The 24,817-nt window shown below is 47.5% G+C and overlaps 1 protein-coding gene and 1 pseudogene across 1 annotated transcript; one reads left to right on the forward strand and one right to left on the reverse strand.

Moving 5' to 3' along the window:
- LOC136450269 (ras-related protein RABA1f-like) lies at positions 1-2,061 on the forward strand. Its single transcript, XM_066450649.1, has 2 exons — positions 1-797; positions 1,302-2,061. Exons 1-2 carry the CDS (start codon positions 574-576, stop codon positions 1,735-1,737), a joined length of 660 nt encoding a protein of 219 aa, XP_066306746.1. The 5' UTR covers positions 1-573; the 3' UTR covers positions 1,738-2,061.
- Positions 2,062-2,196: 135 nt separating this feature from the next.
- LOC136450268 (probable E3 ubiquitin-protein ligase ZFP1) lies at positions 2,197-12,100 on the reverse strand (annotated as a pseudogene).
- Between the last annotated feature and the right edge of the window lie 12,717 nt (positions 12,101-24,817).

Consider the following 24,817-nt stretch of genomic DNA (forward strand, 5'->3'; position numbering starts at 1 on the left):
ACCAGCCGAACGGGTGACGCCTCTTCCTCTGCCTGTGTGCCAACCCAATCTCCAAGGCCACGACCACAGCTCCCGGCTGGCTCCAGGCTCCTCCCGCGCCGCCCAATAGCGTTCATCACAAACAAACAAAAAGAGCAGCGCAACACAAGAACAACCCGTAGCAAAACGCGGCGACCTCGTCCCCCCTGGCCCCTGCCCCGCTCCCTCCCCTTTTTGCCGTAGCAGAGGCAGAGCACCGCAGCCCACCACCACCAGAAAGAAAGACGAAACGCACCGTGCCGCACCGCGTTACCCTGCCCAGCGCCTCGTCCGCGTAGAAGTGGAAGGGTTATAATTGAGGCGGGGGCAGGCAGAGAGGAAGGCCGGCGCCGCGCTGCTATTTAGACAGGAAGCGGGGCGATCGAATTGCGCCAACCAATCGATCGATCGCCCAATCGGCCGGTAGTTCGATCAACGAGAGCGAGCGCGTTCCTTCCACGTCTCCGTTCCGTTGCGGGCCGGGAGGAGAGAGAGAGAGAGAGAGAGAGAGAGAGAGAGAGAGAGAGAGAGAGAGAGAGAGAGAGAGAGAGAGAGATGGCGGCGGGGTACCGCGCGGAGGAGGAGTACGACTACCTGTTCAAGGTGGTGCTGATCGGGGACAGCGGCGTGGGCAAGTCGAACCTGCTGTCGCGCTTCGCCAGGGACGAGTTCAGCCTCGAGACCAGGTCCACCATCGGCGTCGAGTTCGCCACCAAGACCGTCCAGGTCGACGACAAGCTCGTCAAGGCGCAGATCTGGGACACCGCCGGGCAGGAGAGGTACTACGCCCTTCCTTCTTTGCTGTTCGTTATGCAGACTGCAGATGCAGTTCTAGGATTTGTGCACCATTTTCAGGGCTTCTTTCCTGGTTAGTAACTTGTATGGATTATTAGTAAATGGTTGTTAATATGGAAACTTAAGCGTAACTGACTGAATGAACATGCATGTGCTTCTGATTCACATTTCAAAGATGAAAACCAAACCACTGGCCTGTTGATGATTGCTTGATGCTTTATATGGCTGAAAACGGGATTGATTTCCGTGGTACTCCAGCTGGGAGTTCATGCCAAAGTGAACCGAACAATTAAGTTCGTCCATGATCATCACGAGCTTTTCAGTATCTTGCTTGCGTATCACATTTTCAACTCCAGCTGACTTTACGTGCATTATCGTTTAAAAAAAATTTACTTGCATTTCGCTAGCGTGCCATTCAATTTCCTTGACCCTTTCGGCGATCGCAGCTGATTTCGAGTGCCCTTGCTGCCTGCCTGTGTCCCCTCCAGGTACCGCGCCATCACGAGCGCATACTACCGCGGCGCGGTGGGCGCGCTGGTGGTGTACGACGTGACCCGGCGCATCACCTTCGACAACGCAGAGCGCTGGCTGCGGGAGCTGCGGGACCACACGGACGCCAACATCGTGGTCATGCTGGTGGGCAACAAGGCCGACCTGCGCCACCTCCGCGCCGTGACGCACGAGGACGCCGCGGCCTTCGCGGAGCGGCACGGCACCTTCTCCATGGAGACGTCGGCGCTGGACGCCACCAACGTGGACCGCGCCTTCGCCGAGGTGCTCCGCCAGATCTACCACGTCGTCAGCCGGAACGCGCTCGACATCGGGGACGACCCCGCCGCGCCGCCCAGGGGCAAGACCATCGACGTCGGCGCCGCCAAGGACGAGGTCTCCCCCGTGAACGCGGGCGGCTGCTGCTCGGCTTAGCTTTTCGTTTCGTTTCGTTTCGTTTCGTTTCTTTTTTTTTTCGGTGGGGATAGCCCTGGTCAAACATACATACGCTTTGCTGATTAAGGAAGACAAAACGTGATGACAATCTTTCTTGACATTGTCAAGTCTAGCGGTTGGGGGTGGTTGGCGCTCGACATTGACAACGTGGTTTGGAGAGGGCGCCATGACGTTTTGCAGACTTGCAATCGCTGCCCTCGATTGTATTTCTCGCGCCATCTGATTGTACATTTACGAAGTGGCAGGCTATGACCTTTGTGCTGTTATACATAGTAGGGAAAGTCATCTCCACTGATTTGGATGAAATATTGGCATGTTTTGGCAGCTTCGAGCAAGAGTGCACAATATACCCCGCACGTAATTAAACTGCAGAGAAACATTCACTGCCCGAACCGATAGTGATAAAGAGCCATTTTGGTGCCGTCAACTTCTAAAAAAAGTACAGGAGGATCCATGTTCTATTAGTTTCATTAAAGTCTATAGATACAAGGCTGCCTAGAGATGCCATTACGGAAGCTTTTGTCTACCTGGTTCGCCATATCATACACATTGGGGGCGAACTGAGCGGATTTTAAATATTCTACATTTGAAGAAAAAAATAATAAATGTTATGGCTGTACAGTTTCAGGAAGCTGAGTACTCCCTCCCGGTCACAACAAAGTTAACAACAAATACAGGTAGCACCATTGTCTACCGCTTATGTACAAAATTGAGCTGAACGTTTGTCGAAGCAAATAACTAACAGGCCTATTTCATTCCTGCTCATTGTCCTTGTCTTCTGTTGGCAGACAATGCTGTTGTCTTGCAGATGGGGCACAAGTTCTTCACCATCAACCACTGCTTCACGCACTCTGCGTGGTACCTGTGACCACAGTCAAGGGTGCCAACGCAGTCTCTAACCTGGTACTCCTCCTGCGAGATGCAGCGAGCAAAACTTACTTAGAACTATGAACTGGCGAGTGACAAAGTGCTTCTGATTTAATTCATCCCTGATGACGCACCTCATGAATCTTTCAGCTACTTCAGGTAATGCTTTATTCACACTATATCTACTTACTACTCCCTCTGTTCCAAATTATGTCGCTTTGACTTTTTTGGTACATCCATTTTGTTATACATCTAAATATAATAATATGTCTAGATACATAACAAAATGGATTAACCAAAAAAGTCAAAGCGACTTATAATTTGGAACGACAAACGTAAACAAAATATAATGCTTTGAAATTATTTGAAAGACTCCCAACTTGTGGGATCTGGGTTTTATTTACTGCCCCTACGGTGGTGTTGTGTTAGATATTTCATATTTTCATCTGCAGCGTCAACAGATGCATACTAAACATTATTCAAGCTACCAGTGTAACTAAGATCCACAACTGTTTAGTTCAGACCATGTGGAAGTGATGCAATCAGCAAGGCTATACGAGCGCAGCAGCTGTAATGTTCATGTCAAACCTGGGGCAGATAGCTGGATGATGATTCATTGTTTGGAACAGCTGAAATTTAGTTGTCAATAAACAAAGTATACAGTGAAGGAGTAGGACCTGGCATATTATGCAAGCATCATTCTCTAGAGAAGATTTAGATGGCTGATCAGACATGCTCGATGTTCCTGGAACATATAGGCTAGTCCTCAATTTATCTACAATGTGACTTTTTGTCAGGCCAGTATTGACATCTCCAATCTGCTCTTCTAATGCTAAAAGCTCCTGTAGTGAAAAAAACAAAGAAGCATGTCAGACAATAGCTAATATGTGATGTGAATTTACAGAGCAGCAGGCATCCAAATACCTCATACGTCATGTTGTCTATATCTAGACGCATATCTCTATGCTCATCTATAGTATTTGACACTTCATACAATCTCGAAAAATCCATTATTGTGGCATGCTGCTGGGACAAACAAAATAGCCATATGAGCTTACATGTGCTGTTAACATATATCCTTAATAACAAAAATAAAAGCAGCTGCGAAAAATTCTGCCAAGAGTACATCTGTTTACTCTAGTACTCTACATTCATGTAGCCAAAACATAGTTTCAGCTACTTATTATTCCCTCATTCCAAATTATAGTTTCCATTGGTTTAGTACTAAGTCAAACTTCTCTAACGAACTTTGACCAAGTTCTATAAAAAAACATATTAACATCTACAAAATCAAATCGTGCACTATCAAGATACATTTCATGAAGAATTTAACGAATCTAATTCAATGTTGTATATGCTGGTGCGTTTTTTTTTTATAAACTTGGTCAAAATTATAGAAGTTTCACTTAGGACAAAGCTAGAGGGAGTATGTAGTACTAATGACAGAAAAAAGTTATATGCTGTCATAAATCAGAAAGGTCATGCCATATAATATATGCACAGTTACTAAATAGGACAAAACCTACAAAGGCAGGTAGCCAGAAAGCTAGCTGCCAGAACATATTGAAGTGTAATGTTACCTCGGGTGGTAGAATCCTTATGTTGCGGTGGTTAACTGGATTTGCCAGGAACTGGATGCTGTGGAGGTCCAAAAGTATGTTCAGGACTGGAGAAGAGAACTGGAATTCGTGGACCTAAGTGGAGACGGTTTCCAGGGTAATTAACACCACCATGCAAGACACCGTTATTGTGGACATTGTTGGTAAGGAACTTGCATTTGAGTAGGATCAAGCAGATTATGAGCTTGCATGCCATGCATCGCATGCTGGTGGAAATAAGGTACTGGTCCCCGAGAAACAGTTGAAGGGCCATTCTGATATTCCTGAAAGCCTCCATTTGCGATTTCTGTGGCTCCTGAATGCGCGAATCTGCCTGTTAAAAGCAAAACGTTTCAAATCATATCACCCCAGTAAAGAACTCAGAAGACCACTCACTCGAGTTTCCTTTTTTTAAAATTTTTAAACAAAGCTAATCAACTATGAGTTGACTTATCAGGTACACTTGGCAACGATTTTATGTGTCAATATTGATTGTTCAATTAGATAGCAGAAAATAGATTTTAAAGATGTCTCATGATAAAAATAAAACTGGCATTTGTCCATGAACTCCTTACCTTGAATATTAGTAGTTGCATTGACATATTCCCACTGGGGAACTCCATCGGCAATACCATTTGTAGCATGGGACATCCATGAATGGCCAATGTGATTGGATGGAAATGTATAGTTCCCACGGCTGTGCTGATTCTGGATGAACAGCCATTGAGTTGAATCCATTAGTTCCAGTTATGGAAGATCCTTCTAAGGACGGCCAACTGCTGTGTGCATGATATTCTGATGGGTTGAACGGTGCAACATTAGAAGAAACTGTTGATTTAAAAGAAGGGTCCCAAGGCCTAAGCATAGGATTCTGAGGTGCATGAGATGATGAGCTTGAGCTTGCAAATCCATTAACAAAAGGATAGCTTCCAGCAACTGCAGCATTTTTCCTTTTAATATGATCTCTAGTACTTTCACCAACACTGTCATTTCTGCTACTCTCATCCATAGTTCCTGGGACTTGGTTTAGAGGCAATGTTTGATTCCCCGATCCAAAGCTCTGAGCATGAGAAACATGTCTGTTGATTGATGTTGATGACATGCAGGGATTGTACATATTTGATGCGAAGACAAAACCAGAATCAACACCTATATTCGGGGGTGGGTTATGAACAGGCTGATGGTGATGATTTATGCTCACATCATAGTAACTTCGCACACCAGAGAGACCAACGTTCGTTCCATTTCCTACAACTCTGACAGCATGTTGTGCACCTTGCTCAGGTATCTCACTACCATTGCCTCCTCGAGCTTGCCCTCTCTCTGACAGTAAGATCAATGACTTGGGGAGTGCAAACCATATTTCTAAATGCCATAACGCCAATTATTATTTCCCTTAGCTTCAAGAAATAGCTAAGGCAGGCTAAGTCAAAAAACTATGCCTTATCATCACCTCTACCTGATACCACATAAAAAATTAGGTAAGGTTAAATAAAATTAATAGGCTCAAATGTGACATGCAAAGCGACAAGGTTGTGAAATTTAGGAATTTGCTTGGTAAAGGACATGAAAATTCTAAAACTCATATCTTAAAAAAAGTAATGTTATAAATAAGCTAAAGATGATTGATAGAAAATATAGACATAATTTTTTTCCACCATAGGCAATCCCGAATTTAATTACGAAAACACACAACGAAATTACAAAGTTCCACCTGTTTCAAAAAGTCGACACAGATATAGATAGAGAAGTATAGAAGTTGCCAGACAGAACATTGACAGGTAAAGATGGACATCTCTAGGTGAGATGCCATGGATCAGTGTCCCTCAAATACTACAGTTACCACATAAAAACATGCAGCTTCCCTAAGCCCAGCAAAACATTAATCTGGTTCTCAATGTAGAGATTTTATTTTATATATCAGGATCAATGCTACAGAGAGACGGGGATATTGATGAAGATGTTAGCCATAGAATCAAAGCAGGGTGGATGAAGTGACGGCAAGCATCTGGTGTCCTATGTGACAAAAGGGTACCACAGAAGCTAAAAGGCAAGTTTTATAGGACGGCGATTAGACCTGCTATGTTGTATGGTGCAGAATGTTGGCCTACGAAAAGACGACATGTTCAACAGATAAGTGTCGCGGAAATGCGTATGTTGCGTTGGATTTGCGGTCATACAAGAAGGGATCGAGTTCGGAACGATGATATACGTGATAGATTAGGGGTAGCACCAATTGAAGAGAAGCTTGTCCAACACCGGTTGAGATGGTTTGGACATGTCCAACGGAGACCTCCAGAGGCACCGGTGCGTAGTGGAATCCTAGGCCAGGATAGTAACGTGAAGAGAGGCAGAGGAAGACCGAAGTTGACTTGGGTAGAGGCAATAAAAGGAGACTTGAAAGGATGGAATATACCCAAAGACTTAGCCTTAGATAGGAGTGCTTGGAAGACAGCTATTCACATGCCTGAACCTTGATTGCTTCTGCTGGGTTTCAACTCTAGCCTACCCCAACTTGTTTGGGACTTAAAGGCTTTGTTGTTGTTGTTGTTGTTGTATAAGCAAGCAAGACAAAATTAACTCTCTTCTAAAGCAACCCAATCACAAGGAACAATACTAACTACAACTTACTCAAGTAACCTAACACTACATAGTGCATATGCATACACATTCAATCAATGATAGTCAGAGTTGAAGATTGCCTCAGGACTTAAGCAGCAATGCATCACTCATAGAACTGTGTAATTCAATCAGTCTCGAACCAAAATGATTTCTTGCCCCAAAAAAATATCACTCATAGACATATCCATCATTTTTACATACCAATCAGAAAAGAGTGGGATGCTAAAGATCGAAGATACTGTAGCAGTCACTCTTGCTGCTCACCCCAAGCACATGATTCAATGATACAATAGTCACAGGTAGTGTGCTACAGTTAGTGGATCAGTGAAAATGGTCTGACATCAATGAAGAGAACTGATAACAACTGCTAATACATACCCAAACATGAGGAAGGTGTATCATCCAAGGACTACTGCTAGAAGGGAGGATATGCATAGGCAATGAGAAGTAACACAAGTAAATGCAACCAACAAGGAGAATAGCTATTTTAGAAACCTCTGATCATCAGCTAACTACTGATGTGATACAGTTAGAACCAAAAGTTGACAATTGACCAGACTGATTTTGGGCTGTCTTAGTCTCAGAGCAAGTTATATCAAAATATGGCAACTGATACTGCTAAAACTAATTCTAGCATCAGAAAACAAAGATCCAAAATAGTACCACAGCGACAGGGCGTCCTAGTTTTCTCAGCCATCATTGCTTTGCGGGCTTACAGGAATAGTCGTAACTGACAGAATCATGCTGTATGTGATGATGTACATTAATCTGCTCCACTTTTACCAAGCCACCAAATAACTTCCAAAACAATCTTTTTCAACCATATGCAATGTACCTGGATCCAATCCTCTTGAGGATCTAACTGGATCCATAACTAGTGATGCTTCCAGCTGCTTGCAATGTTAGTATGCTCCATTAGTCACAAGAAATCAAGTTGTTTCTCATCATGAAAGATTGGTTCTTCGGGATGGAGAACCCATAGAGGGCGTACCCAGTGCAGAGGGGTCTGGGGAAGGGTGTTAGTGGCAAGCCTTACCCTCGCCTGTGCAATGCGAGAAGACCGCGACTCGAACCCGGAACCTTCCGGTCACAGGCGGTAAGACTCTACCGCTTGCACCAGGCCCGCCCTTCATGGAGAACCCATAGAGGCAGCATTAATAACTCAAAAAGGCATAAAGAGAAAAAAGGAACAAAACAAACAACTCTTCAAAAAAAAAATGAGCTTCAATAAGACCTAGGGGAAACCCTGTTGGTTTTCAGTCCATTCTCACTTAAGAAACCTTTGCTTTCAAAGAGCAGAACATGCAAGGTAAATTGAAGGAATGGATGCCTGAGAGGAAGGGGAGGATACTAACATGGATACATCACAGCCTATAGTGTATGCAAGTTGCATAATAAGCACAAGGAAACCAGCACTATAATACATACAGATAATTGTAACAAGTAATCATTTCCATTTTGAAATAGAAATAACAACAGTCCAATCCGGCACCAATCAGTTCACTGCTAATTACTAGCAGGATTGTGCATTTCACATGTGTTTTTGACGACTATTATTGGCTAACGGAACATTTGCGAGGAACAAGACAGACAAACATGCATAATGCGTGAAGGCAAGGCTTCTGGTGTATTAAGCAGCATGGGTAACACAAATAGATACAAATGACTACTCTTCTCTGCATTCAACAGAGAAGGCAACAAATCTTCTATCTTCTATACGACTATACCTAAATTGGAGAGCCCCACTACCTGATTTTTCTAGCTTCTCATGAGGCCACGTCACCTACCGGTCACACAAGGGTGACCGAAGCATCCCCACCCATCTGCATCAACAGCTCAGTGGACATCTCTGTTCACAATCCTGGTGCACGAAAACTGCACAGCTGTTGCTGCCTGTCGGTCTCCATCTGCCCAGCTTCCCCCGCGGCCCGCCCCACCCATGGGGTGCCATATCCCTGTATATCTGAACTGGCTTCCACAGAAAGGCATGCTCATTTGTTTTGCCTCCTACGCTGCCACCCTTAAACCTGAAGGCTAGCTGCACTAAACATCCTCCATTACTGATGACTTCACTGCCTTCAAGCCAGTGATGTTGAGCTAGCAGTTCTGCATGGAGTTCGCTGTCTCACCAAAAGCTTTCTGCTCCATAGAAGGTTATCTCGCACCCCCATCAGCAGCAGAAGCACTCATTACCTTAATTAACCAGATTAGTAATTTAGATTCCTATACTTCTAGCCTTCAATTTTATGTACCATTTTCCTTCTCATTATGCCCTTTCCTATCATCAGGTGAATTAGGGAATGATTTTCCTGACCCAATGATCCTTCACAAGAAGTTGACCGCGGATTCTGAAATTACTCAGGTGTGTAAGTGTGTTTACCATGTAGTCCTGTGCTACTTTCTCCTTGCTACCAGATAAGCTCTAGCAAGTGATGCCGATGAAAGAAAATGACAAATCAAAATTTAATGTTTTGACTTTCATACACTACTTTTTTTCACGTCCTACTTTTCAGAAAGTATAACTTATGTTGCTTCATTAAATATATTCCACATTGGGGGTGTTTATCTCTGTGTAGAGAAGAGTGATACTCATTCTAATAGTTGCTGAAAATGCTATTGGGAATTATCATTGCACCAACTTCATTGTTTTAGTGCTCGCAGCATGGATGCTCACAGTTTCCAAGTAGTTAAGATCTCACAAGCTGTTACAGCTGTCCTGCCTGTAGATATAACTATGTGTGACATCAGTACGTCACTGTGGTATGTGCTAAATTTCCCAACATGCACTTTCAGGTTTGTAACTAAACCAGAATGTAGTTTGACAACAATTTTTTTTAAAGGTGAACCAGTAAAATGATGTTATTTTTGTCATTTTATTAAATTTCCCATCAATCCCGCCACAACTCGCTATGATGTCATGGTGGATGGTACATATCAATTCTCCCTCCATGAATCCCCCTCCCCCTGTACAGCGCTACAAATTCCCACAGCAACACGCGGGGTATCATCTAGTTATGAAACGATGAAATCAGGTATTCAGGTGAGGTCCTATAAAACTTAGAAAGACATCTTGGTACCATTTATGCAATTATGATTTGAAACTTTGATTGAAATTTGTGCTTTGTTGCTGCTAACTGTTCCAAGCCAGTTTCAGAGGAACCAGCTTTATACCTGCTGCCATGTGCCCATGTCTACAAGCTAAAATTGCAACTAGTGGAAGCAGATTTTGATGGTGATTTTTCTGTGTGGATGGAAAAAGAATTATATGAATATGAAAGTGGCATTCTCATCAAGAAGAGATAATCTTATCCTTCCAATGCCCAAATCAACTTGCAGTCAATAGCAACCCAACCAACCATGCATGCAATAACAATAGGACACAAGAAATACAACAATGCTCATAATCAAGATTCAAGCATGGCAAGCCACTACCTGCATGCAGTCATGCAAACACAGTTACTTCCTAAAATGCACTGAATTTTTTCAACATATTTATAATAGCCCAAAATCAAAACCTCAATTCAAGGTATACCCTGAGAGGACCAAGTTAGAAACAACGATATGCAGAGAGGCTAGGGGTAGGGGTACGAGGGCATGGAAAACAGTGTAGTTGTTGCACCCAAACAAATGTACTAGAAAATCTCCATGACCAGCTAAACTGCATTGAAAGTGGACAGACAAGAAATATTGTACACATTGGCATCAGTGCAAGAACACAAAAAGTAACTCGGGGTATCACTATATCAGCATCATCCTAGAAGAATTAAGAATCGCCTCCCCAATCCACTAGCTGTAGCTTTTAGTCATGAAACAAAAAGTGCAAACTTCACTTGCCAAAAGGCATCTGATTTCCAAACCACCAACCAAACAGCTATGAGGTACCCACTGCACAACTTCACAACTGCAACATCCCAAACCACACCAAAGTTTGCTGGAAAGTAGTCCCCATTTTGTTTATCATTGGTATCTTAACCAAAGAAAGTTCACCTCCAATAAACTCACAATAAGTTCAGCATACCTGACTCGAACTAACACAAGGCCCACGTTTCTCAATGAATAAATTTCACAAAACAACCACGTTCTTATCCATGTCACAAAACTATGACTTCTAGTGCCCATTTCAGAAACTACCACTACTTTGGGCTCCCTTCTAAACAAACCCGCAACCTTTTTGCCTCCTGCGTTATCATGAGCACATGGGCCGACTCGTCAGTGTCATGTTTTTACCACTACTTTGGTTTACTCAGTTTTGCACTATGTGATGCTGATGAGTGAGCCAGTCAATCAGAATACTGTAAGAGGAAAATGTGGTAGGTTCATGAGAAGGGGCAAAGTAGTAGTGGTTCTACGAAACAGGCACCAGAAGTTCTGTGAAGATTTAGGACATGAATGTGGTAGTTTGGTGGAATTTACTCTTTCCTATTCTCTGCAATAATCACATGCATGTGCGCACTAGCACACCGATACACAATAAAATGGTATATTTACACACTAATCGCACAGCCCAAGCATAACAGATGCATCCCCTCGATGACTACCAACAGCAGCAAATAATGCTAGCTAGCCTAGCAAAGTTCTCCACGCCATCAGAACGTGCATGCACATAAAGCAGAACGAGTTAGGCGAATCCAACACCTCTCTGAAGTTTAGCCCGAGTTAGGCGAATCCAACACCTCTCTGAAGTTTAGCCACTAACCAGGGATGGAAACGACCGCCCACAATGCCGAGATGAATTAATCGCACGCCCATACTGCGGTATCCTTATACAGTTATTATACTCTTACAGTCCCAGCTCCCTCATCCCAGCACCGACGAAATTGGCACACAGTGCCGTACGGGGCACTAAAATCGCACGCTCCCGCGAATCCAATTCCTTCCCCCGTACTCCGACCACTCGCGCATGCATGGCCGGCGCCCAAGTACACAGATACCTTCGCGCCCACCCAAAGGCAATCGAGCAAGCCCGAGCGAATCGCGGGGAAGAAACACCGAGAGAAAATGCAGGGAATTCGTAGATCGTCACCTCGGGGAGCACGCGATCCGATCGGCAAGGCAGGGGAGGGAGCGAGCCGGCCGGCCGTCGTCGGAAATCTTCGGTGGGTGGCGCCTCGCTCGGGAATCGCGCGCCGGAGGGAGGGTAGAGGGAGATGAGCGATCGCCCGCCGCGGTGGAGCGAGCGGAGGGCGATCGGCGGGTGGAGGGGGGAAGGGGATCGGGGGGAGGAACTTGGCACCGGGAGGGAGGGGAGCGTATTTATAAGCTTGAGAAGCTTTTTTTAGCGAGCAGGAAAAGAGTGGTGGTAGAGACGAGAGAGGACGAGGAGCAATAGGCCCCGGTTGTATCGTTTTTAGGCAGAAGGGGATATAGCATTTGGGAGCCCTTTTTTATCCGTCCGCTATCTTTTATTTATTTATTTGGTAACGTGTCCGTACGTAGATACGGTATAACTAACCATTTATATTAAAAATATACGGATAACACGATAAGATAATAATACTGTAAAAATTAAATATCAACATTAAAATAACAGTTAATCCAAAAAGTAAAGTTTGTGAAATTAACAGTCACATAGAGCACGGCGTCATATGCTTACAAACTCTACTTTATAGGCATTTTCGTGATGCGATTAAGATAATGTTTTATATCGACAGGAAGAAATCTCTGATATTTATTTCTTTCGTGCGCCAATAAATCCACGAATAAGTTTCACCGTATCTCCATACCATCATGTACGTAGGCTCGAGTATATATGTTGTCACATGGGAAATACTGCGTGTCTTGAAAAATCTCTCAACCTTAAAATAAAGTATGTTATACTCACCGTATAAACCTTTTTTCATCAATTACATTGCAACTCCACTAATTACAATACAACACATATGACGAGAAATATACATTGTATGACCTCTAAAATTCTTTTTGATAAAACTGTCCAGACGTTCCTTGAAAGACTAAAATGATGACGGACACCCTATGCCGTTGTAGCCCATGCCGGGCCACCTCGGCTGAGCCCCCGACGATCTATTGCGCAGCAGCTTCCCCGTCCCTCGCCCGAACCGCCTCCGACGCCGGCAGCTCCAGGTGTCCACCCATGCGCCGCCCCACTCGGGCCGTCCCACGTCTGCACTCATAAACAAATGCAAACCCACACACCCACTCAGCAAATATTTAGATTTAACAAATTTACCCCTTCAGATGGCAGAAAAAATCTCAGCACCAGCCACTTAGTTCTTACTGTTGTAAATGACGAGGCATATCAATAACACCTAGAGATCCTAAATGTGTGGTTCTTTAACAGATACGGAGTATGTAGTTGTATCACAAGCAAACATATGAGTACGGATTCTGAATAAAATGACTCTAGATTGTAAAAGAACATGTTAAACTCAAGTAGCTGGCGTAGTAATGACATAAATGTTGGTAAAACTGATGCTTGATAGATAAATGACCATAGAGTGCAAGTAGTATATACTGACTTCAATGCTGTTGTTGGCCCTATAACAGGTATGCTGGATTTTGAAAGAAAAAAAACGGAAAAGAAACTTCAGAATGAAACATGAACTATACCGGACAGCAAATTAGTGTAGTATGGACAGTACAACATTGCCCACGTATTAAATCAAATATTTAGCTATACCGGTGGGGATTTGTCACATTGCACATTTCATTCATACACAGAATTAAAATTGTGTAGCACACCGAAGCACAAAAAAGATGTAAGATTTCTCTATTTCTCAAAATATCTAGCATGGAAAGAAATGTTATCCATCTAGAAAAAGCATGCGAAGATAATAACCTCAACGGTCAACGCCTGATCAAATATAGGATATTAGTGAGGGTATACATGACAAAACAGTCAGGAGAAGAAATATATTGTAGGAAGTACAATACATTTACTGAAGAATAGCTTACAAGAAACACAAATGTTTATTCAGGAAGAGCATGCCAACAAAATATTAAAAAAACAGCTAACCTAGATCTCTTTTGGGAACGTTGCACTAAACAACATTGTTCGCTTGACACCTAGAAGTGGCATGTCCATTTGCTCAACAGTTCTTCTAACTGTGGTTCAAAACCCACAACAAGCATTCTATTTGCCTTAACAAGGGCAAGGTAACAAAATTGCCTGCAAAGATATTCTTGTTGTTTCCATCAAATCAGCTAATCGGTCGGGGGGTAGCCACAAGAATGCCAACACCCCTCTCGAGATCTCTTAACTGCAAATTAGAATATATTTAGAAAATAATACGAATTTAAGAAAATAAGTAATGGTCTAAGGTTTAGGCATTCAGTTCTTTGAAAAAAGGTTGAGGCATTCGATTATTTGAAAGAAAAGGTTCAGCCATTCCAAAACAGATGTGTGGAAAAAATATATTATTCTAATATTATGATTCCCTTCATCCGTAGTGTCCCCGTCTCTTCCTCACGTTTCTCCTCACCTTAGCACCGCCCCCCTGGCCTGATCTTGCTCCATCCCCTTCCGGCAGGCTCCTCCGCCACCTCGCAACTCACCACATAAGAACAGAAGATGAGTCAATGTGATCACTACAACTGATGTCAAAGATCAGTGAATGAGGAGCTTCCAATGATAACTATATATTCTTGCAAAATAATGTATCCAAACCTTGCTAGGAACTTTTAGTACTGATTGATTAAAGCTTGTTGTACAACCTGGGTGAGTTAGGAAAAACCTGCAGACAAGGCAAAAGTCACGTGATCTGTAAACCGCAGTAGCACTCACATGTAGGGGAAATAAGATATTCTAGAAAATAATGTATCCAGACCTTGTTAGGAACTTAGTACTGCTTGCTTAAAGCTTTTGTGCAACCTCAATGAATTAGAAAAAAAATCTGTAGACAATGCAAAATCCTTGAGATCTGGAACCGAATAGCACCAAGTAGGCAAAAGTCTTAAAAAATATAAACTTTACACATTCTTTAAATAATAAATATGTCCACGATTTAATTGGCAGTGATCGAAAGTGGCCATAGAGGCATTTGCTAAGTACTGTAGCATATAAAGTGCAGACCACACGAATAGGTAAAAAAAAATTAGGAACACCACATGAACAGGTAAAAATTAGGAACACCATAAAGGTCTTTTGTTGCGTTGTTGTACTGATCTACAGTCATACATATGTCAAAACTGAACATTCAGAATGAAAAGGAGATATACGTTACATGCAAACACATGATGTATCTAAGGGGTGTTTGGTTCTCTAGTCGCTCCTAAAATTTATGTCGCATCGAATGTTTAGATAATAATAAAGAACATTAAATATAGATTAATTACAAAACTAATTACATAGATGGAGACTAAATTGCGAGATAATTTTTAAGCCTAATTAATATGTCATTAGCACATGTTTACTGTAGCACCATATTATCAAATCATGGACTAATTAGGCTTAAAAGATTCATTTCGTAAATTAGTCGCAAGTTGTGTAATTAGTTTTGTAATTAGTCTATATTTAATACTGCATGCATGTGTCTAAAAATTCGATGTGACAGAAATTTTAGGAGCGCATGTATAAACCAATTTGGTTCTTTAGTCGCTCCTAAAATTCATGTCATATCGAATGTTTAGATACTAATAAAGAGCATTAAATATAGATTAATTACAAAACCAATTACATAGATGGAGGCTAATTTGTGAGACGATTTTTTAAGCCTAATTAATCCGTCATTAGCATATGTTTACTGTAGCACCACGTTGTCAAATCATGGACTAATTAGGCTTAAAAGATTCGTCTCTCAAATTAGTCGCAAGTTGTGTAATTAGTTTTGTAATTAGTCTATATTTAATACTCCATGCACGTGTCTAAACATTCGATGTGACAGGCATTTTAGGAGCGCCTGTAGAAACCAAACAGGTCCTTTAAATCCATTCATGGATCAAAGATCTGCATCCTCATGGGAAAGAGTATGGAAAGGAAGAGAGAGATACCTCAGTCAGGTGCAGGACAGAGGGGAATTGAGTATGGAGGGCACCCTGCTGCAGGCCAAGATAAGATGCGTGTAGATTGTAGATTGGAGGACTACTAGTGTCGGGGACCTAATACCGGGGGTACCCTAGAAGGTGGAACCAATAACCACCGAACGTGAAAAACTTCTGGACGCATAAGGGCGCCGTTTCATCCCTCGTTCGGGTAAACAGGAGTTTGGTTCCGCCTCGCCCGACGCCTTTGGGAGATAACTCTGCCTCGCCCGAGGGCTCAAGGTTAATCTCCGTCTCACCCGACGCCATTGGGACAGGCTCGGTCTCGCCCGAGGGCCAAGGGATAAACTCTGTCTCGCTCGACGCCTTGAAGGCGGGCTCGGTCTCGCCCGAGGGCTGAGGGATAGGTTCCGCCTCGCCCGACCCCGGAGGGGCGAGGTCGGTCTGACCCGAGAGATAGGAATTGGTCTCCGTTTCACCCGACGGCAAGGAACGAGTCTCACCCTGCTCCATATCTAAAGATTGGATTCATCCTCCCTAACAACTTCTCCCCATTCCCTCGAGATGATAAGTACAGGGCAAGACAAGACGTTCGGGTCAACCGTGGCTCCAAGGACCATACCCTGCGCCCTGGCAGGAAAAGTACTGCCAGGGGATGACAGGACAGGTGCTTTAGACCCTTCCGGGCGCCGCAGAGCCTGAAAGGTTGTATAGGTGCGTGCTCCTCGCCCTATAGAGTTGTAGGCGCCGCCTTCAGCCCTGGGACACGCAACCCGACGAAGATATACGACAACCGCTACGCTCCAGAAAAGGACTTAATATCTCCACGCACGACGGACATTCCATCATCATACTATGGACCCTAGGGAGCGGCACCCATTTCCCGACCCCTCGGGTCCACCAAGTCAGAGGGCCTTGACCACGTCGTCGCTCCGGACCCCGACCCCTCGTCCCTCCGACGAAGACTCACAGGAACCAGAAGGCGTGAGGAGCAAGGCTGGGAGAGGCCAATAAGTCAAAACCACAGTACTACAGCCCACACCCTGCGTAGGGTAGCATTCTGTAATCAACCTGACATTCTACAGACACATCAACAGTATTGTAGGCGCCTATCTTCCTTCGCACTCACCAGAATGAAGGAGGAGGATTGGGAAGACGTGAGCCACAAGATTAAGTAGAATATACATCATAAACCCTCGCCCTTGTAAAAGCCACCCCCTTCCTCTATAAAAGGGGATGCGCTTCCTCCATCAGACGGACGGACTCGAAAGACCGAAAAGAAGACCACGCACTCATACACACAGTCAAGCGGCCACGAAGCTCTTGACCTCCTTTCAACCCATCCATCAAAGACCTGGGATCAGTCCCTCTCTCGATCGTTTGTACCCCTTACTACAGACCGTTCACGGTGCTAATAACACGAGCAGCAGCAAACTAGACGTAGGGACATTCGGCCCAAACCAGTATAAATCTTGTGTCCTTTAGTGCACCATCCGAGCCTAATGCGCATTACTATAAATTTACTTGCCGGTGCTTGTACGAAACACCGACAGTTGGTGCGCCAAGTAGGGGCTTTGCGCATTCCAAATCAGGCCTCGGATGGCCACCCACGCAATCACCTGGGCCCCGGGCGCACACGTGCGTTTCGGTGACCTAGATTTCATCATGACACTAGGAGGAGAGCTGGCGCTGACTCACTCAGCCGCCCCATCTCCCCCTTCCATCAACCTCAGCCGTCTTAGGCTTGAGGGCCCGCCGGGCAACTCCCGGGGAGTCCCGTCATCAAAGGAGGCCTCTCACAATGCCACCCTATGTCTGGAAGGGTCCGTACAGAGCGCCCCGACAGCGTTTCTGTTCGGTCTCCACAACGCTGCGGCAACCGCTGGCCGCCTTCTGGCGCTACGTATGGTTCAATCACCCACAGACATCGAGTTCGTGGGGGCGATTGAGCGGGATACGGAGACCCTCTACGAGCTCCTCAATGAGGAGCCGGGATCGTTCTCTAGCTCGGATTCTAGTAGGGGGAGCCACCACCCTTCTCGGGAGTGCTTCATGACGTAGACCCCCGAAGGTCACGTCGAAAGCGCCTCCAGGGAAGAGGTCACCCCTACAAACAACCCTGACAGCAGATCCGGGGAAGAGATGACAGCCCCATCTCGCCTAAGGATGGAGCAACTGAGGGCCCATCAGCAAGAGATCGATGAGGCCGGGCAAGGGCTCGTCCAGGAATACGCAGACATCAATCGCGAGATTGAACGCCGCAAAGACAGGGGGCGCGCGCGCGCCACAGCCCGCACCGTACATCAAAGGATCCTCACCAACGATGGGGCCCTTCCTCACTTTGCCCGAGCCAGCCAGAACATCGCCGCAGCAACCGCCTTGCTGCATGGCCTCCCGGAGGCCGCGACGTCCGAGGATCGCTGCGCTCGCTGGGAGATTCGCACTTTGCTTGAGCGTGCAACGGCGTAGCAGGCGGAAAGTTCGTTGTCTCGACGACACAAACCCGACACCAGCCAGCGCGCGCCCTCAGTGCGTCCCACCAAGGACACATCCATACACCAAACACCGCCAGCCGGCGGGCAGCCCTCCACCGTCCCAGTACATCAATGCCTCGGCCATGGTCGCGACGTATGCAGCATCATCGACGCTCGGAGACGTGCCCACGGCGACGATGGAGAAGCAGCACGCCGCGGCTATCATCCTCGACGTGGCGGGTGCTACGACAGCAACGAGGACCGAAGCCCGAGCCCCGGCTTGCCAGGCCCTCAGGCCTTCGGCCGACACATCCTCAACGCTGCGTTCCCCCTAAGGTATCGACCGCCTACCAACATCCCTAAATATTCTGGCGAAACAAATCCCGGGCTTTGGCTCGAAGACTATTGGCTTGCATGTCAGGCTGGTGGTGCGAGTGATGACAATTTCATTATTCGCAATCTCCCGCTGTTCTTGGCCGACTCGGCGCGAGCATGGCTGGAGCACCTACCGTCCAATGCTATTCAGAGTTGGGTGGATCTGACGGAGATCTTCGTGGGTAACTTCCAGGGCACTTACAAACGCCCTAGAAACCCATGGGACCTCCAAAACTGCCGCCAGAAGGCCGATGAAACCCTTCGCGGGTACATTCGGCGCTTCTCTTGACAATGCAACGAGCTCCCTAACGTCGCCAACACTGACGTGATAGGAGCCTTTCTGTCCGGAACAACCTGCGAATCCTTGGTCCACAAGTTAGGACGCAGGGGCCCGCAAACTACCAAGGAACTCCTGGACATCGCCACCAGTCACGCCTCTGGAGAGGAGGCGGTCGGAGCCATCTTTGATCGCTCCGACGGAAAGATGAGGCGGGACGAGGACGCCGACGAAGGCACCTCCAACCGTCCCGCCAAAAAGAAAAATAAGAAGCAACGGCATGACAACCCACTCGTGTCCGCTGCAAACCACAAAGGTGGCCGGAAGCCTACGGAAGGCACTCTGAACCACTTTGAGAAAATGCTCGAGGGGCCATGCCCAAACCACGCCTTCCCGTCCAAGCATCTATACAAGGATTGCGGCCTCATGCGCAAATACTTGGCCGGGGGCCTTAACAAAGGGGAGCAGGAGAAGGTGCCTGTTCCCACCACTGACGACACGGAGGAGAAGGATGACACCTTCCCAATGCCGATCGGTGCCCTCATGATCTTCGGAGGATCAACGGCCTACGACTCCAGGCGTCGCCAGAAGGTCGCACGTCGTGAGGTCTATACCGCCGGACCGGCCATGCCAGCCTTTCTCCGGTGGTTGGAATCCGCCATAACCTTCGACCGGACCGACCATCCGGATGCCATCCCACACCCGGGAAGGTACCCGCTTGTCATCGACCCGATCATCGGTCCAAAGCGGCTCACCAAGGTAATGATGGATGGGGGCAGCGGCCTCAACATCATGTACGCCAAGACGCTCGACGAGATGGGCGTCGACCGAACGCACCTCCGTCCCATCCGAGCACCTTTCCATGGCGTCATGCCTGGAAGGCAAGCCGTGCCACTGGGGCAGATCGACCTACCCGTCACTTTTGGGGATCGGTCCAATTACCGGACTGAGACCCTCACCTTCGATGTAGTGGGGTTCCCGGGGACTTTCCACGCCATCCTGGGGCAACCATGCTACGCGAAGTTCATGGCCGTACCCAATTACACGTACCTGAAGCTAAAGATGCCGGGTCCCCGTGGGGTCATCACCATCGGCACCTCCTTCCAGCGCGCTTACGAGTGCGAGATCGAATGCTGCGGACATGCATCCGCAGTCATCGCATTCGAAGAGCTTGCCACCCTCAGGGAGGAGGTCATTGAAGGGACACCCGACGCAAAGAAGTCGTCCGGATCGTTCGAATTGGCAGAAGGCTCCAGGGAGGTCCTCTTGGATCCTAGCAGCTCCGAGGGCAAAAAAGTCCGTATCGGGACCGCGCTCTCCTTCGAATAGGAAAGCACGCTCATCGACTTCCTCCGCGCTAATAAAGACATCTTTGCGTGGAAACCCTCGGATATGCCGGGCATCCCGAGGGAGGTCACCGAGCATACTCTCTAGATCCTCCCGGGCTCCAAGCCGGTGAAACAACGCCTACGCCGCTTCGACGAGGAGAAACGCAGGGCCATTGGTGAGGTGATAGCCAAACTACTGGCCGCAGGATTCATTAAGGAAGTATACCGCCCAGAGTGGTTAGCAAATCCTGTTCTTGTCCGAAAAAAGAGTGGAAAATGGAGAATGTGTGTTGATTATACCAGCCTCAACAAAGCGTGTCCAAAGGATCCATTTCCTTTGCCACGAATAGACCAAATAGTCGATTCCATCTCGGGGTGCGAAACCCTCTGCTTCCTTGACGCATACTTCGGCTACCATCAAATCGCGATGAAAGAGTCCGACCAGCTCGCGACATCTTTTATCACGCCCTTTGGATCGTTTTGCTACATTTCAATGCCGTTCGATCTAAAGAATGCTGGGGCAACATACCAGCGCTGTATGCTTAATTGCTTCGGAGACCTCATCGGGTGAACCGTTGAGGCCTATGTCGACGACATCGTAGTCAAATCCAAGCGAGCTAACCACCTTGTTGCCGACCTTGAACGCACCTTTGCGAAACTCCGGGCAAACGGCATCAAACTCAATCCCAAAAAATGTGTTTTCGGGGTCCCAAGGGGCATGCTGCTCGGCTTCATCGTCTCCGAGCATGGCATCGAAGCCAACCCGGAGAAAATATCAGCCATCATGAGGATGGGCCCGATCCAAAACATAAAGGGGGTTCAGCGGATCACAGGGTGCCTTGCCGCCCTCAGCCGATTCATTTCACGCCTCGGCGAATGAGGACTCCCCCTTTATCGACTCCTGAAGAAAACTGACCGCTTCGAGTGGACAGCCGAGGCTCAGGAGGCGCTTGACATGGTTAAACAATTTTTAACTAAACCACCGGTCCTAGTTCCTCCATGCGCCGGAGAATCTCTCCTATTGTATATATCAGCTACCACCCAAGTGGTTAGCTCCGCCTTAATAGTAGAGCGAGAGGAAGAGGGGCACGCCTTCAGGGTGCAGCGCCCTGTATATTTCATCAGTGAGGTTTTATCCGACTCCAAAACCCGCTACTCCCAAATCTAGAAACTTCTCTACACCGTCCTCATCACCAAAAGGAAGCTACGCCACTACTTCGAGTCACACCCCGTGACAGTAGTGACGTCGTTCCCCCTCGGCGAGGTCGTTCGTAGCCATGACGCTACGGGAAGAACCGCAAAGTGGGCACTCGAGCTGATGGATCAGGGCATTTCTTATGCCCCCCGAACGGCGATCAAATCTCAGGCACTAGCCGACTTCATCGCGGAGTGGACCGAGGTCTAGATACCACCAGCAGCCGTCGATCAAGAGTACTGGACAATGTACTTCGACGGATCGCTGATGAAGAAGGGCGTTGGGGCAGGACTAGTCTTTGTATTCCCCCTTGGGGTCCACATGAGGTACATGGTTTGGCTTCATTTCCCCTCATCCAACAATACTACAGAATACGAAGCGCTCATCAACGGCCTACGAATCGCCATCGAGCTGGGCATCCGACGCCTCGACGTCAGGGGCGACTCTCAGCTGGTCGTCAACCAGGTCATGAAGGAGTCATGCTGCCATGACACCAAGATGGAGGCATACTATCAAGAGGTCCGACGCCTAGAGGACAAATTCGACGGCCTCGAACTAATCACATCCCTAGGCGCCTCAATGAAGCGGTCGACACGCTCGCAAAAGCAACATCCAGCCAAGAGCCAGTCCCAACAGGCGTCTTTGCCAGTGATCAACACAAACCCTCGGTACGCTACGCAGGGTCAGAACAAGCCAACGATGGCCCTTCTAGTCCGACCCCCGGGGCCGATCCGCCAACTGCTCCGCCCGACCCCGAGGTCATGGAGCTTGAAGAGGACCCAGCAGTGGAGTCCGATCCTCCCGATGACTGGAGAACGCTTTACCTCGACTATCTCCTCCACGACGTACTACCGACCGACAAGACGGAAGCCCGACGGCTCGCACGACGCGCCAAGTCCTTCGTTCTTGTAGAGGGCGAACTCTACAAATGAAGTCACATCGGAATTCTGTAACTCTGTATCCCTGGCGAACAGGGAAAACTTCTGCTGGGCGACATCCACGGTGGAGCGTGCGGTCATCATGCCGCACCAAGAACCTTGGTTGGGAATGCATTCCGACAAGGTTTCTACTGGCCCACCGCAGTAGCCAATGCCGAGCAAATTGTACGCACCTGCGAAGGGTGCCAATACTACACTCAGCAAACACACCTCCCGCCCCAGGCTCTCCAGATGATCCCCATCACGTGGCCCTTCGCGGTCTGGGGGCTCGACCTGGTTGGGCCACTCAAAAAGGCGCCCGGGGGCTTTACCCACCTGCTTGTCACCATAGACAAGTTTACAAAATGGATTGAAGCTCGACCAATATCCATAATTAAATCCGAGCAAGCTGTGCTGTTCTTTCTCGACATCATCCATCGCTTTGGAGTACCAAACTCCATCATCACAGACAATGGCACGCAGTTCACGGGTAGGAAATTTGTTCACTTCTGTGATGAACAACACATCCGAATCGATTGGGCAGCCATCGCGCACCCCCGGATGAACGGGCAGGTCGAGCGCGCAAACGGCATGCTTCTTCAAGGCCTCAAACCTAGAATTTTCAACCGGTTGAACAAGTTCGGCGCGTGTTGGCTCGCTGAGCTCCCGACTGTGCTCTAGAGCCTAAGGACAACCCCTAGCTGGGCCACCGGCTACACACCTTTCTTCATGGTCTATGGTTCCAAGGCCATTCTCCCAATAGACCTCGACTACGGAGCACCAAGAATCAGAGCATATGATGAATAGGGAGCCGAGGCATCTCACCAAGATGCCATGGACCAGCTGGATGAAGCCCGCGACATCGCCCTCCTCCGTTCAACCAGCAAGCGTTGTGGCGGTACCACAGCCGACGGGTGCGGGGTCGAGCCTTCAACGTCGGAGACCTCGTCCTCCGTCTTGTGCAGAGCAACAAGGACCGCCACAAACTCTCCCCGCCCTAGGAAGGGCCCTACGTCATCGCAGAAATACTTTGCCCAGGCGCCTACCGGTTGAAAACCATCAAAGGCGAGGTCTTCACCAATGCCTGGAATATTGAGCAGCTACGTCGCTTTTATCCTTAAAATAAGCATACGCTCTTCCTTATCAGTTTTTGTCATAATAAATACCCTGATCCTTAGTGACTTCTGACCCCTGCAAATAGCGAGGGGTCAGGCCTCACTCGGGGGCTGGCATGAGATCGTAACATATGACATATGTAATACAAATATTACGCTTGCAAAAAATTCCTATGTTATACTTACAAACATTCTCTAAGTTTTCCATTCGCCTCATAAACGAGTCCCGAGTGCTAAGATCTTGGGAACCAATTCTGAATACAACTGGTAGGACTGCGAGACACCCACACCCCAGCGGCTACAACCTCTTTGCTCATTAGTTCAATCAGAATTAGTTTGCCCACGTTCCTAGCTTCTTATGACTTAGACCATGAGAAGAGTCGGAAAGCACTAAAATCATTCCTACAGAAAGGAGAGAAGATAAAAATTGCTTGGCATAAGCAAAGGATGTAACTTTGTTCATTTTTTGCACAAATTCGTCACTTACAAAGTGATTTCATTATAAAAAGGAACAATATACTTATAAATTCAGAGGACTGTTTGCTCGGGGGCTTCCCCACAAAGTTATTTCATTACAGTCTCTGCTTAGCTCTACTACAAGTACTACTGCGGTCGCCGCGCCACGCTCTCCATCGGTGACGCCCAGGGCATGTACACGGGCTAGCTCGTCTACTGCGGTCGCCGCGCCATGCTCTCCATCGGCGACACCCAGGGCATGTACACGGGCCAGCTCGTCTACTGCGGTCGCCGCGCCATGCTCTCCATCGGCGACGCCCAGGGCATGTACACGGGCCAGCTCGTCTACTGCGGTTGCCGCGCCATGCTCTCCATCGGCAACACCCAGGGCATGTACACGGGCCAGCTCGTCTACTGCGGTCGCCGCGCCACGCTCTCCATCGGCGACGCCTAGGGCATGTACACGGGCCAGCTCATCTACTACGGTCGCCGCACCACGCTCTCCATCGGCGACGCCCAGGGCATGTACATGGGCCAGCTCGTCTACTGCGGTCGCCGTGCCACGCTCTCCATCGGCGACATCCCGATATCCCGCTGCTTCGCTGGATCCTCGAAGGCGCCACCATCTGCGATGTCTCCGCCGGAGCATCCAGGGACTACGCCATCGTCGTCAGCCGCAACCTCGACAACGATGCCACCACCAGGGCGTCTGGGGACTACGCCATCATCCCCAGCCATAACCCTGACAACGGCGTATGAGCAGGAAAACACCTCCCGCCAAAGGAGGAGCACAGCGGACGACGGCGTAGTCGACGACGTACGACGCCCACCGACGCCTCTTCTCCTTCGACAGCAGCGACTCCTCAGCAAGGGCAGTACGCACCATCTCATCTACGTT

The sequence above is a fragment of the Miscanthus floridulus genome, chromosome 5 (assembly GCF_019320115.1).
Source record: "Miscanthus floridulus cultivar M001 chromosome 5, ASM1932011v1, whole genome shotgun sequence".
NCBI classification, from domain to species: Eukaryota; Viridiplantae; Streptophyta; class Magnoliopsida; order Poales; family Poaceae; genus Miscanthus; species Miscanthus floridulus.

Coding starts and splice junctions, on each gene's coding strand:
- LOC136450269 (XM_066450649.1), top strand. CDS start 574: ATGGCGGCGGGGTACCGCGCGGAGGAGGAGTACGACTACCTGTTCAAG. Junction 798..1,301: donor GACACCGCCGGGCAGGAGAG/GTACTACGCCCT, acceptor TGTCCCCTCCAG/GTACCGCGCCATCACGAGCG.